At 42.5% G+C, this 14,738-nt stretch overlaps 1 protein-coding gene across 11 annotated transcripts in view; it reads left to right on the top strand.

The window, feature by feature from the left end:
• The window catches only part of Trim2 (tripartite motif containing 2), a 199,875-nt gene that overhangs the window by 112,540 nt on the left and 72,597 nt on the right, over positions 1 to 14,738 (top strand). For 2 of the 11 annotated variants that reach the window (XM_058583899.1, XM_046458899.2), the window contains exon 1: positions 6,950 to 7,253. The exons of 8 other annotated variants lie outside the window; for them this stretch is intronic. In XM_058583899.1, coding sequence (XP_058439882.1) covers positions 7,251 to 7,253 — 3 coding nt within the window. In that variant the 5' untranslated portion in view covers positions 6,950 to 7,250. Of the gene's footprint in view, positions 1 to 6,949; positions 7,254 to 7,276; positions 7,408 to 14,738 lie in introns of those variants that run through there. One more of the 11 variants, XM_058583900.1, reaches the window with a different exon arrangement.

Raw genomic sequence — 14,738 nt, 5'->3', positions numbered from 1 at the left:
CTTTGAACTTCCCAAGTCAAACAACGGCAAAGCAAATGAGCCTTCTGTTCACATGCTTACAAAGAACATGGAACAGCAGACAGACTGCTGAGCATTTGATTGACCCTTCACCCTCTCAGGAATATACCCAGGAGGAGAGCCAGGGCGGGTGCAGGTCACCTTGACCCACAGAAGTTGTAGACCCTTTTCTCCACCAATCTTTTATGCCTTCTTGGTCATGGAGCCAACTGCCAGCTCCACAGGTCACACCATAGATAAGACAGACATAGCATTTTCCATTTATCTTCCTTCTGTTTTCAAGAGAAGAGCCAGGTCACTCTTGTGAGAGCCTGCACTAGCCCAGACCTCCTTAACCTTTTATCCACAATAGGTGTTTTGGGTTGAACTGTGTCCCCCCCCCCCCCAGAAGATCTATTTAAGTCCTAAACCCTGATGCCTCATTTGGAAAGAGGTCTTTGCAGATGTAATCAAGTTAAGATGAGATCATACCCATATTAGGGTGGGCCCCAATCCAATGTGACTGGGATCCTTATAAGAAGAGAAAATGGGGTTGGGATGGGACCCAGTGGTGGAGAGATTAGCATGTGCAAGGCCCTAGATCCATCCCTAGCACCACAAAAGAGAGAAAGGGAGAGAGAGAAAGTGAGCAAGCAAAGCCACAGGGAGGAGGCTATAATGTGAACAAGCAAAGATACAGAGGAAGAAGAGGGCCAGAGGGCCGGTTGCGATGGAGATAGAGATCATAGTGACACATCTACAAGCCTGGGAAGGCCTGGGGCTACCAGAAGCTGGAAAGAGGAGAAACATCCTCCCCAAAGGCTTCCGAGGAAGCATGGCCCGGGCAATGCCTTCAGTTTGGACTTCTGGCCTCCAGACTGTATTGTCCTAAGCCATGTGGGTTTGTGGTATATATATATATATATATATATATATATATATATATATATATATATTTTATATATATATGAAAAAGCTCTGTTGCTGTAAATAAATCAGTCTCCTGACTTCCATAAATCACTTCCCGGGTTCTTGGGAGAAGACATAATTAAGATTGTCAAATCAGAGGCCTTGATTTAGGGGAAGGGAGAGTTTTCTCAAGACCAAGATAGGAAAGTATATTTTCATTTACAAAGACAAAAAGATGACAATGGCTCGGGAGGCTGAGACAGGAGGATTGTAGGTTTGAAGCCAGCCTCAGCAACTTAGTGAGGCCGTAAGCAACCTGTGAGACCATGTCTCAAAATTTTTTTAAAGAAGGGCTGTGGATATGGTTCAGTGGTTAAGCGCCCTTGAGTTCAATCCCTAGGACCAAAAAAGAAAAGAAAAGAAAAACAAATAAAAAGCTGAAACCCACAAATTATAGACTAAGGAATTTGATATCAAGTGTAATTCTAGAGAAGGATTATTAATGGGATAGTTCAGAAACACCTATAAAAGAAAGCAACCTGAGTTCTGTAAGAATAAATTATATCAGACCAATGGCAATTCCTTTTGGAGACCTACTGGACTCAAATATTAGTTGTCTGTTCAATATGCATCATATATGTCATATGAGAAAGGTGACAAGAAAAGTACCATTAACTCAGTAGTATTAATAAAAGGACATATGTGGAGTCAGGAAAAAGATGATTATTTTCTGTTCTCTGCTGGTTGTGTCTTCAGTTTTAGGCAATACCCTGTGGAAAATACAAAAAGTATTCTCGAGGGAGACAGGTGCTGGATCTGTGTCCCCTTTACTTCAAACACCACCTAGCTGAGAAGGGCTGTCCTGAATCCTGAGACCCAATCAACTGTGAGTTGGAGGAAGGGAATGCGTCCCCAGGACTGATTTTGAGGGGTTTTGTTTATGTCATTTATATTTGTATCCCTCATACCTAATACACTGCCCATCACATAATCATTTTGAGATGTACCATATTTAGGGGTGATCCCAATGCCGGGCCAGTTATAGTGTGACCTCATGGATGGAGCTGGCTCCATTGGTTCTCTGGTTAGTTCACATCTGTTCATATGATACCAACAGCTAAGGCCAACGTGATTCACCTACGATCATTTTCTGACAGTCTTACTTGGTCTAGGACCTCCTCATAGCCTCTGAAGAATGATCCCAATGTCTAAGATAGGGGTCCTTATCAGGAACCTGTTGGGGTTTACCCCAAACCACTCAACCCCACTGACTGCCAAGAGTGGACCTGTGAAATCCATCAGAACAACATCTCTTCCCCTCTGCCCATGCCTGAACAGAAGGCTGGAAACAGAGGTTCCTTACCATCCTCTTTCATAAGAACATTGGGCAATAGTTTTCATAGAGTTTTTGGAAAGCAAAGACAAGAAAAGTGAAAGAACAACTTCATTGGGCAGAGTTTGTAAGCTCTCGATTTCAGGTTGCCTCCTTCTGGCTGATTGTGCTTATCTGTCTCTGAAACACATCGCCTCTTTAATCAGCTGGCTTTGTGCCACTCTGGAGTTGCCTGATGACCATTTCTGCTCTTGCCCATTCTGAAGGACCATCAGCGCACTCCGAAAGAGGAACAGAGAAAGCCACAAGACATGGCCTCTAGTTTACTTTTACTTCATAATGGCTACTCCACACTAAGTTGGTGACTTGGTCTTTCTAAACCTCAAATCCCATTCACATTAAAGCCTGTTCTACCCATTTCTGGGTTTTCTTTGAGGACCAAAGAGAAAATCTACTATGAAGGCATTTTCTAAATTATCACCCACTAAGCAGATATGTAGAATTGCTGCTTTCTAATGGTGTCTAGTCCAAGTATTTTCCAATGGTGAGATGAACTTTGATCTTTATGCCATATTATATCACCCATCCCTTGTATCATTCTGTCCATTTATTGGGCAGCTACATGTAACAGGCATTGCGCTAGGAGCTAAGGAGTGAGAGATCAAAGATGAAAACTTCCAACTGGGTTTGGCAAAGAATCCCATAGAGCTCTCAGGAGTCGCACCCCATCCAGACTGGGTGTGGGAGTGTCTGGAGGCTGCAGGGGAAGTCAGAGAATCCTTCCAAATGTGAGTTGTGATTTTGCTAAGCTCTGAAGGAGTCAGAGGAGTTAACCAGAGGAAGATGAGAGTGTTCCTGGTAGAGCAAGTGGTACATGAGCTTAGAGGTGGGTGTTTCCCAAAGGGGGTGCTATTGACAATTAGTGGGGACAAATGTATGGGCCTCTCCCGTGCCTTGGGGGATGTTTGGCATCCCTGCCTCAGAGCTAAATGTCAGTAGTACACACATACCCACACCCAATGTGACAGTTCAAAATGCATACCTGACCACTTCATGGGGCATCCCATGGTTGAGGGACACTGCTGAGAAGATTCATGGAGGAATTGGAACTAGAATATGACTAGGTAAGACAGAAGGGGCAGAAAAATTAGGAAGGCAGATTATAAATGCCCTGTATGCCATCTGAAGATTACTTCCTAGAAGGAATTTCTTTGATAGACCATATACAAAGTGTTTGGATGGAGTCTGGCACATAATACAGGGTCGATAAATTCTGGATCACTATCTCTCAGGATCCCGCCCAACCCTATTAGTCACAAATGCACATCAGAGATTCAAATGCACACCACAGTCAAACTGGCTGATGACAGTTAATGCTAATGTCCCTTCAACTGGACAGAAACAGTGACAAGGGGAAAGATCTCTCCAAGGAGTCAGTACGGTGTGCAGCAACCTTAATCCCCAGGATCTTGGGCTCTTTTCTGGTGTGTGTGTGTGTGTGTGTGTGTGTGTGTGTTGCTGATCAAACTCATGGCTTTGTGAATGCTAAGCACATGCTCTACCACTGACTTGACATACTCAGCCCCACCTCTCTGCCCTTGAGGCCCCACATCTGGTTGCTGGAAATCTCAATCCAGGCAAACTCTAACCCAGAAAGAAAAAGATCAAAGGCCACTATCACCTCTACCCGTCACTAGGGAGTGCCAAGGTGAAGATACCGTGGAGTGCTAATACATCCTGTGGCAACCCAAGCCCCAACTTCTAAGCACTTGTGCTCACTGCCATAGCATGAACTAAAAATAAGGCTGCATTTTTCTATAATCAGCAATGTTATGTGTATTTGTTAGGTTCCAGCCTGGCCCTCAAACCCCATTTTACCCATATAGTAATTAAACCATAGCGGTGAAGGTATTTGGAACCCCACTATCCTATGTAATGCTATTTCCAAGGAAGAGGTGTTTCTAATTCCAAGCAAAAGATTGAAAAGAAATATGACCCCCATTTGTCATACCCTTACCCAGATTCCAGTCATACTTAGCTACTACTCTTTTATTGTTATTATTATTATTATTATTATTATTTGGTACTGGGGATTGAACCCAGGGGTGCTTAACCACGGAGCCACATCCCAGCCCTTTTTTGTATTTTATTTAGAGACAGGGTCTCATTGAGTTGCCTAGGGCCTTGCTAAGTTGCTGAGGCTGGCTTTGACCTTGCGATCTCCCTGCCTCAGCCTCCCGAGTCTCTGGGATTACAGGCGTGCACCTCCAAGTCTTTACTTGTGCTGTGCTCTGTGCCTGAAATGCTCTTGCAAATCATATCCCTCCTGTGGGCACCCAGAGCACACAGTTCCTCTCGCTGTCAAGCACTTGCCACTCCACATTACAATGGCCTGTTTATTAATCCATCTTCCAAACTGGACTGTGACCTTGCCAAAGGCTCAGAATTCATTAAATTCTTCTCTGTGTCCTCAGTGCCTAATCAATACCTGAAACCTACTCCATTTTCAGTAAGTGTTCATTGGAATGAATGATTGAATAAGTGCACCTTCTCTGACTCTAAGCTCAGCTGCAAGACCAGGATCTCTCCCACTTCTCCATCTTCTGCGAACAGAGACCCAATCCATATATATAACCTTAAGAATCTGGGTTGCATGGAGACAGAGAAGGAGGGAGAGAAGGAAGAAAGGATGTGCTGGGGGAGGGGCCAGCATTTAATGCATTTGGATTTGGGATGGGCTCAGTAGCAGAGTGAAAAGAGGTGAGGACTCCCTCCACAGCAGGCCAGACACCTTTGTGAGGACTTGTTCTAGGAAGAGGACACTGTGGGGTGGGACAGCCTGCCTGGAGTTTCAGGAATTGATCCTCATTAAACTATAGGCTTCTGAAGCAGGGCATAGGTCCACACAGAATCTCACACACAAATGTTTACAGCAGCCTTATTCATAATAGCCAAAAAGTGGAAAAACCCAAATGTCCATCAAATAATGAGAATGGATAAATAGGGTGTGCTGTATGCACACAGGGGACAATGGCCATGAAAAGGAATGAAATAGTAATAGATGCTACAACATGGACAAACTTTGAAAGACAGAGCCAGACACATAAGATCACACAGATGATTTCATTTATGTGACAAATATATATTTACTTGTATGGCAGAGTCCCATAGAAAGTAGAAATATATAGACAGAAAGTAGATTGGTGAGTATTTAGGCCTACGGGAGGTGGGAAGGGAAGTTGGGCCTGACAACTAGAGGGTATAACATTGTTGTTGTTGTTCTATTTTGAGGTGATGAAAATGTTCTAAAGTTAACAGTGGTAATAGTTGCCCACTTCTGTGAATGCACTAGAAGCCACTGAACTGTATATTTTATACAGGAGAATCACATAGTATGTGATTTATATCTCAAAGAAGCTATTTAAACACATGTAACTCTGTAGCAGATGGTCACCTGTGCTTTGGAAGACTGTGTGCCAAAATTCACGTGTCCATGCGTTTCCAGGGTCTGTTGACTTCCCTGGGTTCTCTGTGATCTCCTGGTCCTCTGCTACCACCACTGGTAACTGCTCTCCGAAGCCAAGGCCCCTGTGAGGGCTCAATGCAATGCTTGACTACAGAAAGAATATAATAAATATTAATGGAAGCAATGTAATAAATATTAATGTAATCAAACATGCAGATCAAATATGTAGTCTTATTGAAATAAAAATGATTAGTGATCACTTTGATAACTGAAAAGGATACAGTGTTCTGTTTTGAAAACGGAGTTGAAAAAAAGAGTGATTGTGAATTCCATTCCCATATGTAAGGTTTTTTTTTTATTCTAAAGTATTATTTGTAATATGAGGCTCTATCACTTTTCCTGTTTTAGGGGATTGAACCCATGCCTGCATGCCAGGCAAGTGCCCTACCACTGAGCTACATCCTCAGCTCTCCTAATCATTTTATATACCTATTTGTTGACAACTTTCATACTATTAATATTTTTTTTTAGTTATACATGAACACAACATCTTTATTTTGTTTGTTTATATTTATGTGGTGCTCACATGTGCTCTACCACTGAGCCACAACCCCAGTCCTACTGTTAATATTTTTTAAGTAAATTTAAGAAGTTGGTAAGAAATTAGGTTATGCGAATATGTAGTTTGTCAAGTTTCTTAACCTTCAACAGAAAACTTCATCATCAGAAAAGAGGGTCTGCTGTCTCCTCAATCAGATGAATGCACCATAAGCCTTTTCTCTGAATGAGTAGAACAACAAAAAGCAGAAAACTGTTTTTTGCAATGGGGAGGTTGGCAAAGGTTTGTGAAACTGGACCTTTTTTTTTTTTTTTTTTTTTGCTTTTTAAAAGCTACTTGAAACATCTAAGGCAATGGGTTCTTTTTCTTCTTCTTTCTTTCTTCTCCCCCCACCCCTTTTTTTTGACCAACCAAGGTTAGCGGGTGCTCTCACACGCACCCCAAACACTCCTCTAAATCTGAACTTCCCTATTCTTGGTTTTTTCCCCCTCGAATCTCTTCTCCCTGCCTGGCAGCACATCTTCTCTCTGATCTGTCACGCTCGGGTACCAATCCTGGCTGCGTTGCGCAGGCGACGTGCGCGGTCGCCTCTCCTCCCCGCGTGCATCCCGCAGCCCCACTCGGGGGATGGAGCCCGGCGGCCGTGCCGGCGCGCGAGCAGCTGACTGCTGACTCAGAGGCGCAGCGAGCCGCCCGCGAATCTCGGCGCAGCTCGCTGCTGCATCCCTATCCCACAATCCCTTGCCGGGCTTGCTGCAGTCCTTTCCACGGACGCCGAGAGAAAAGATGTCCTATAAGATAAAGATTGATTGGTCTGAGTGCCGAAGGGGGTCTCCCACTTGTTAATGACCCAGAAACAGTCCTGCCGACTTGGCTGAGCCTCCTCTCGTTTCCTCCATTTTCCTCCTCCTCTGTCCTGTTCCTGAGCTGGCACATCCCTCCCTAGAGCAGAAGATATGCTGGGCTTCTGATGATGGCTGCACTGCATGGTAGGGAATTTTAACCAGTCTCTTTGCATGGTGCTTCCAGACTTGAGATGGTAGCAGAAATGGGCTTTGTTCTTTTGGATTGCCGCGGAGCTCCAGCGACAGACTCGGGAGGATTTAATTCTTCTTTGCCTGATTAGTCTGTCTGCAGAAATGGGTAGGTTCAGAGGTCCGGGCTGCTTCGTGCTGTGCCAGGTGGATAACTGATTTCTCCTGCTCTCTCTTGTATCTGGCCTCCTCACCCCCACCCCTTTCTGATAGTGGTGCTGCATGCTCCATAACTCTTTAGAGACCCACTGCTTGCTTAAACAAAGGCATCAAATTAACCAGTTGTGGGGGCAAAGTTATGCAAGATTTTTTTTTCCATCAAATTCTATGTGAATTTGCTAGGTTTTAGGTTTTATCTTTATTTTTTTTTCCTGGTCTTTGTTTGAATGTTGTCTTGGTTTGTTTTAAGTAAAAAAAAGAGAAAAAATCCCTGTATCTTTCTGTTGAGATGAAATATTTAATTTGCAGGATTCCTTCCTCTATACCCCAGGGTGGAGGAGAACGTGGGATGCACCCTCCCCCACCCTGCCCTCTGTTAAGAGAACCCTGGGGTTGAGTTCCGTGGCTCCCAGTTACCATTGGAAACCCATTCATTCAAAATGCACGACTCGACCCTCTGAATTCTGAATGCCATTGAGAACCAGCAAACAAAAATACGCAGCAGATGATTTCTTTCTTTCAGATAATTTTTTTTTTTCCTGCCTTGGAAGTACAATCAAATCTGGGTGGAGCTCAATGGTAGCAATACACTGAGCAGGGGAAAAAAAAAATCTTTGGTTTGGCCCTTAGGTTTCACTTCCTTAAACTGTGGGTAATATTTTTGTATCAGAGCTTTTTCTACAAGAATGCCCCACCCTGTCGTTAGTTCTTCTTGTAGGAGATAGAAGAGCACGCAGAAAGGCTATTGAAAGCTAAAAATTGAATGTTAATCAATGCATTCAGAATCAAAAGAGAAAATATTTTTGTCTGAAGAAAAGATCATTTCAATGTCCTAGCTTTCAAGAACATATAGACTCAGGATGAGGTATTTAAAAAATTATCAGTTCGTTTCTTCAGCTTGGATCATATTACAGCAGTTTTATTCCTTGTGAATAAATCGGAGGTTTCTTAAAAACCTACAGTATGTAAGAAGAGCCATTTGTTTGCTCAGATCTTTAAACTGATTTCTCAAATAGTATTAGGATTCATTTTGCCTAGGGTGAATTTTGGGGGGCTTTCATTAATTTGGGGGGCAGATGCTTTATTGGCACTGTTCCTAATCCACTGTGATGTTAAATAATGCAGGCCCCTCCCCAGCAAGCACACAATGAGAAGTTTCATGTGCACTGTGGTAGGAGAAAGCCGCTTTCTTATGCCAAGATCTCAGTTGGTAGCCCTTCCTGAACCACTAAGCATTTCTTTCCAATTTCTCCTAGAAAGACCCAAGTGATTTGCATTGCAAAGGTTAAAACTCGGCTGAATGTAAAAAATTCTCAGATAGAATGTGCTTTCAGAATATGTGAATGCAGCATATTTAACCCACACGTTTGTCTAAAAAGGGGGAATAAAATCTACACATTTTCACCATAGTTAATGTTCCAATCCTGAGATGACTTAATTGTTAAGATTTAGAGGATAACAAAAGATTAGTAGACTTTGTGATTTGTGAAAGTCAAAACACTCATTCTTTGTCTTTACTAAGAAATGAAAATGGTCTTCATCCGGATAACTTTAGGCTTTAATTTCTCTAAGCTTTTGACCTTCTTTTTTTTAATCTTCATTAAATAGGAAAAATCCTGTTTATTCCCAGGTTTCTGCACAAGGGAAAAAAAAAGAAAAAAAAAAAATAAGAAAAATCCCAAATATGTAGCAATTTTTAAAATTTACCAAAGTTTAATTTTGAAGATTCTCTCAAACCCCTTTTCATTCTCTCTGATAAAACTAACACTTTAACCAAATATTTGTAGGTATTATTGGGATATACAGAAGAGAAATACTTTCAAACTTGAAAGCATTTACTGCCAAATTATTTATATCTTGGGGTTTTTTCCTCCCAGTGGGGTTGGAACCCAGGACCTTGTGCATGCTAGGCAAGCACAGTACCACCGAGCTACACCCCCCCCAGCCCCTTCGTAGTTTTTCTTTTTTTTCCCTCAAAAAATGTGAGGGAATGACTTCCACGTTGTGACAAAATGACAATTTGCACACAACTGTAACAGCTTTCTTTCTTTTTTCAATTCTCTGTTGCCATTTGTGTCTCTATTGCTTATACAAGTGTTTCAGTGTCAGAGTACAATTTGCTGTCAAATGAGGTTGTTTTTTTTTTTTTAATATTTCTATTGTGCAGATTGTCTGAATTTAACCAATTAGGTTTCTTCCTGAATTTGGAGTTTTAGATTAAGACTAGAAAGTGAGAAAAAAAAATGAGTTAAGTAGTCAAATAGCATCATTGAAAAACCAGGGGTTGCTGCTTTTTGTCTACTAATCTCACATCCCTGCTCCTTGACCCTCTCTGCCTTCTTAGTCTCAATAGCCTCCATTTTTCCACTAAGTGCTGTTTATTATTTTTCTTGAAAATCTATTAATTGAAGGAAACATTGTAGCCAACAACAGAATTAAATAATGTACTTCCTATACTCCAGTGGCCAAAAGGGGTTTACTGCCACTTAGGCTTGTGTCTCTTGAAGTTCTGATGATAAATAAATTTCTCTGCCCACTTCTTGTCAGCCTCTCCCCATCCCCAGAGTCTGTCCCCACCACTGAGCACCCTGGCTGTCCGCTGCCTTTCTTGCGGTCCAAGAATGCTCAGCCTCTTTGTGTCACCCACAAGGAAAGCAAGGGGAGAGAGACTTGACAGGATGATTGATGGAGGGAGAAGAGACCCCACTCATCTTGATTGTCCCAGGGTACCGAAAGGGTCAATCAGCCCAACCACTTAACACTCCATCACACCGAAGCAGCCTCTGAAAGTTGGAAAACCCAAATCAAAGCTTAAGACCTGAAGCCAAAGATGAGGCTTTCTATAAAGAAGGCAATGGCCAACGATGACCTAGCTACACTGAAGAGAGACATCGGGGACACAGGTGTAGGTATTATGGAGAGAAGTTAGAGCTCAGCTCAAAAATCAACCGTGATATAGAAAAAGGCAGCACATCATACATTGGACCCTGGAAATTAAAGGGAGTGACTTGGGAAGTTGGGCACATCCTTGCCTGGAGACAAGTTAAAGTAGACAGCTCTTTAATTGATGCCCCGCCCCCTACACACAAGCACACACACACACACACATACACACTCACACACTACACACACTATCAGGAAAGAGAATGCATCCAGCCTTCTAATTTATAAAATGGCCCATCTGGGATAGAGGCTTGATTTAACTGGAAGTGGGTCACCCTGTTTTAATTTCACTTAGGATTGTCCTCTTTTCTTTCTTCTAGTCGTTCCTCGGTAACAGTGCAAATTCAATTACAGGTGAATGCTAGAAGGCTCATCACTTAAAATAACTACAAATACCTGTTTCTCTAAGCATGCTTTCACCTGTGCCTTGCACACTAGGTGTCACCTGCTCTGGCAGGTGGAGGGTAATATATGGGTTATAAATAATCTTAATGGTTCACGATTTCCTTTTTATAAATGTACCAAAAGATTTTTTATCTCCAGAGATGGTGATTTTTGCCTGCCCACACCCTTGTCACTGGCCCAAGAACAAAAATGTAAGCATAGTAATAAATAAATTTACCCAAAGGGGCAACAAAGAGAAGCATCATAAAACTAGACTGTAGGAATGGGATTGAAGCCAGGTGCTGAGGTGCACACCTGCAATCCCAGCTCCTCAAGGAAGCTGAGGCAGGAGGATCCCAAGTTCAAGGCCAGCCTGGGCAATGTAGCAAGACTCTGTCTCAAAATGAAAAAAACACTAGGGACATATCTCTGTGGTAAAGTGCCTCTGAGTTCAATGCCTAAGCTGCCAAAAAAAAAAAAGAAAAGATAGGTTGGGGCTGTAGCTCAGTGGTAGAGCGCTTGCAGATGTGAAGCCCTGGGTTTGATCCTCAGCACTACATAAAAATGAATCAATCAATCAATCGTGTTCATCTAAAACTGAATGTGTGTGTGTGTGGATAGAGTACATGCAATCAAATATACTTCTACTCACCCACAAATCACATGTTAGAATTTCATTTTTCAGAGGACTCTTGGCTTGTGTTCCCCAGCCATGTTCCCTAGACCAGCCTGACAAGTTAGTTTGGTCAACTCCATTCCCTTCTCGCTTTTCTCTTCTATCTCTCTTTGTTCTTCCTCATGCTGGTGTCAGCAACGAAGAGTCTGGATTCTTTCTGATCCAAACAGTTTTGTTTTGGGGATGAGAAACGTGGTCTAAATCTTAGAATTGCGGACACAGGCATTTTTCTCTTTTTTCATCTCCTATCAAATTCTTTTCCATTTGGTGGTAATTTCCACCAAGTTGTGAAAGTAAGCCAGGAAAAACATCAGAGATGATGTGAGGAAAGAAATGCTGGGGCAGGGTTTTTCTGCACAAGGATTTAGTTGTGGGATTGCTGCATTATTTCCCCACCACAGGCTGCGTTTAGTTAGCAAAGCCCCCACTGAAAAGGAACGTGTGTGCCATCTTCTCAGACTTTTTATGACCGAGCATATGTGTACTCAATATGTGTTTATTTATTTTTCTGCATATGTGATCATGTTAAAATATGTCACTACTATTTACCCTCTAACCAGGGCTCATGGCCAATGCCTATAATCTCAGTGATGGGGAGGCTGAGGCAGGAGGATTGCAAGTTCAAAGCTAGCCTCAGCAACTTAGCTAGACCCTGTCTCGAAACACGGGGGGAAGTGAGCTGGGGATGTAGCTCGGTGGTAGAGTGACCCTGAATCCTCAGTACCACATTAAATAAATAAATAAATGTATTATGTTCATCTACAACTAAAAAAAAATCTTTTTTTAAATTACTCTCTAGATGAAAGATTATATTGCTAAGCCTTAGATGTCTAATGACAAATGACAACGTTCACAATCGCTATGCTTTTTGTCACATAAGTCCGCAAATGTTCTTTTCTTCTACTGTGCTTAAGTCTGTTTCCATGTCATGCTCTGTTAGTTCAATTCATTTAAAAAATAATAAGTGGCTCTTAAGTACTAGGCTTACATAGTTCTATATGTTGAGACTACTGGGATGAGTAGTCAGACAAAAATCTCTGCCCTCAGTCAACCTAACACTGGTTGGGTGGGATGGCAGTGCAGGGGGTAGAAAGACAGTATGTAAAATAAATAGATTACATACAGTATTAGGAGTTTTTTGGTTGGTTGTTTTTCGGCTTGTGCATGCTGGATAAGTGTTCTACCACTGAGCCACACAGCCCCAGCTAGAAGGTGTCTTAATTAGATTTCTTGCTCTAACCAAACACCATAGACTAGGTGCCTTAGACAACATGAATTTATTTCCTACAGTTCTGGAGGCTGGGAATTCTGAGATCAGGTGCCAACATGGTGAGGTTCTGATGAGGGCTCTCTTCTGGGTTTTGACAGATGGCCTTCTTGTATCCTCATGTGGAAGAGAAAGCGTGATCTCTTGTGTCTTAGAAGGCACTAATCCCGTCATGGGGACCTAATTTCCAAAGGCTCTGTCTTCACCTACCATCACGTTGGGAACTAGGGCTTCGGTATGATTTTGGGAGACGGGGGCACAATGGTGGCATCCATAGCAGGGCAACCCGTGCTATGGAGAGAACAGCAAAGTCTGGATAAGGTACAAGGGCCTGGGGATGAGCTGCCCTTCTACACAGGAACGGATGGTCACATGGAGCAGGTGACACCGAACAGAGCCTGGAGCAGGGAGTGAGCACCTTCATAAGCTCACTGCTGCTGCTCCCACCTCCCAGCCAGTCTGCCGCATGGAGGCTACGAGAACTGGTTAATGTCGTTATCAATCTAATGTTGACTATGTCACTTAAAAATGGCTTCCCTACCTTCGCTTCTCTACCCTGTCCTTTCTGTTGACCATTTGTCATTGTGATGGATGTTAGCTCCAGCATCCAAATGCAGGGGTGCTCCATCAGGTACAAGGTTCCAGGCACGTTGTCACGGGCATCCCTCTAGAAATTAGTTTTGCTAATCTCCAGCTGAAGAGTAGGTCTGTCTGTCTTCTGATCATCTTTATTATCGTGCACTGATTTCTGCTGGTGAGGAGGCTGGAGAAGTTCTCTAGACACCTCCAGAGAGGAAAAGGGGACCAGAAACTGGTAGTGCCCAGACACTCTGATGAAAGGCTCTTTTGTATTTTTGCATATCCCTCATGGAATGTTCGGAGGGATGGCAGGCTCCCACAGTGCTCACTGGCATAGTTACTCTGAGCACAGTGTCCCTTTAGGAGCAGTCAAACATGTCCCTATTGTGAGTACTGCCATTATGTTCAGGGAAGGAGTGTTATCTTGGCAATGTTTTGGGGATCTTTAGGGATTGGAAATTTCGTGTTGATCTTGGGAGTTCTAAAAATCCAGATGCCTTCAACAGGTCACTTGTGACAGATTTGTGATATTGTCATGATTTTAAATTAGTGTTAATGAGTAAACGTAATTCAGTTGCTTGGTAAATGAGCAATACTAACAAAGACTTGTGTCATCCACGACACTACTTATTATTAAATTAGAAAGCGAAAACAAATTTTTCAACTTTAAAGCATAAAAATGTTGGCTTAAGAAATTCCATTTAGTCAACATATGTCATTTGATTACAACAAATGTTTATCTTTGCCCTGAGTCTAAAATTCTAAGGTTCAGAAAAAGAATAAATACCAATTTGATGTATTTGCTTTTTTCCATACCTATTGTGGCTCTGATTATTTCAAAGTGTAATATGAAAAACTTTCAAAAGCTATTGTAAAGAAAATTCTTATTTTTTAAATCGTTTATTGATTTTATTTTTTTAAAATACATGACAGCAGTAGAATGCATTACAATTCTTATTACACATATAGAGCACAATTTTTCATCTTTGTATATATAGTATGTTGAGGGCCACAGTTGGAATGATGCTTAGCATTTTGCCAGCGAGCCATTGAGATGATAATGGTTAAATTAAGCTGCATATTCAGTTGTATATAGACCCCTGCTGTCCGCCTCAGGCGCCGCCCCCCCCCCCCACTTTGGAGTTCTCCCGGGGATTCCTGGGGAGTTCGCAGTTGGTTGGTGAAGTTCCAGAGGAGGGATTTCCGGTTGGTGGTTTCTGGAAGGGCCGTGTGGATAGCGTCCATAGTTTGGCGGGCAATAAAGGAGTTCCTGTTTTGAACCTACAAGTGCCTCTTGGCGGCTCGGCTCGGTTATTTTGTGCTGGCATTTGGTGGCCCTGCGGGGAACGCCAGAGGGTAAGTGGTAAGGTAAACTGCTCGCTCCTGAGGGCAGTGCGAGAGGATGGGTAACCATTTAAAGATTCTTCTTTCA

Source organism: Marmota monax, unplaced genomic scaffold, assembly GCF_021218885.2.
Source record: "Marmota monax isolate L192 unplaced genomic scaffold, Marmota_monax_Labrador192_F-V1.1 WCK01_AAM20220418_F8-fsc00002, whole genome shotgun sequence".
Taxonomy (NCBI): Eukaryota; Metazoa; Chordata; class Mammalia; order Rodentia; family Sciuridae; genus Marmota; species Marmota monax.
Note: the sequence above shows the minus strand (reverse complement) of the source record. Positions and strands in the feature narration are given on the sequence as shown.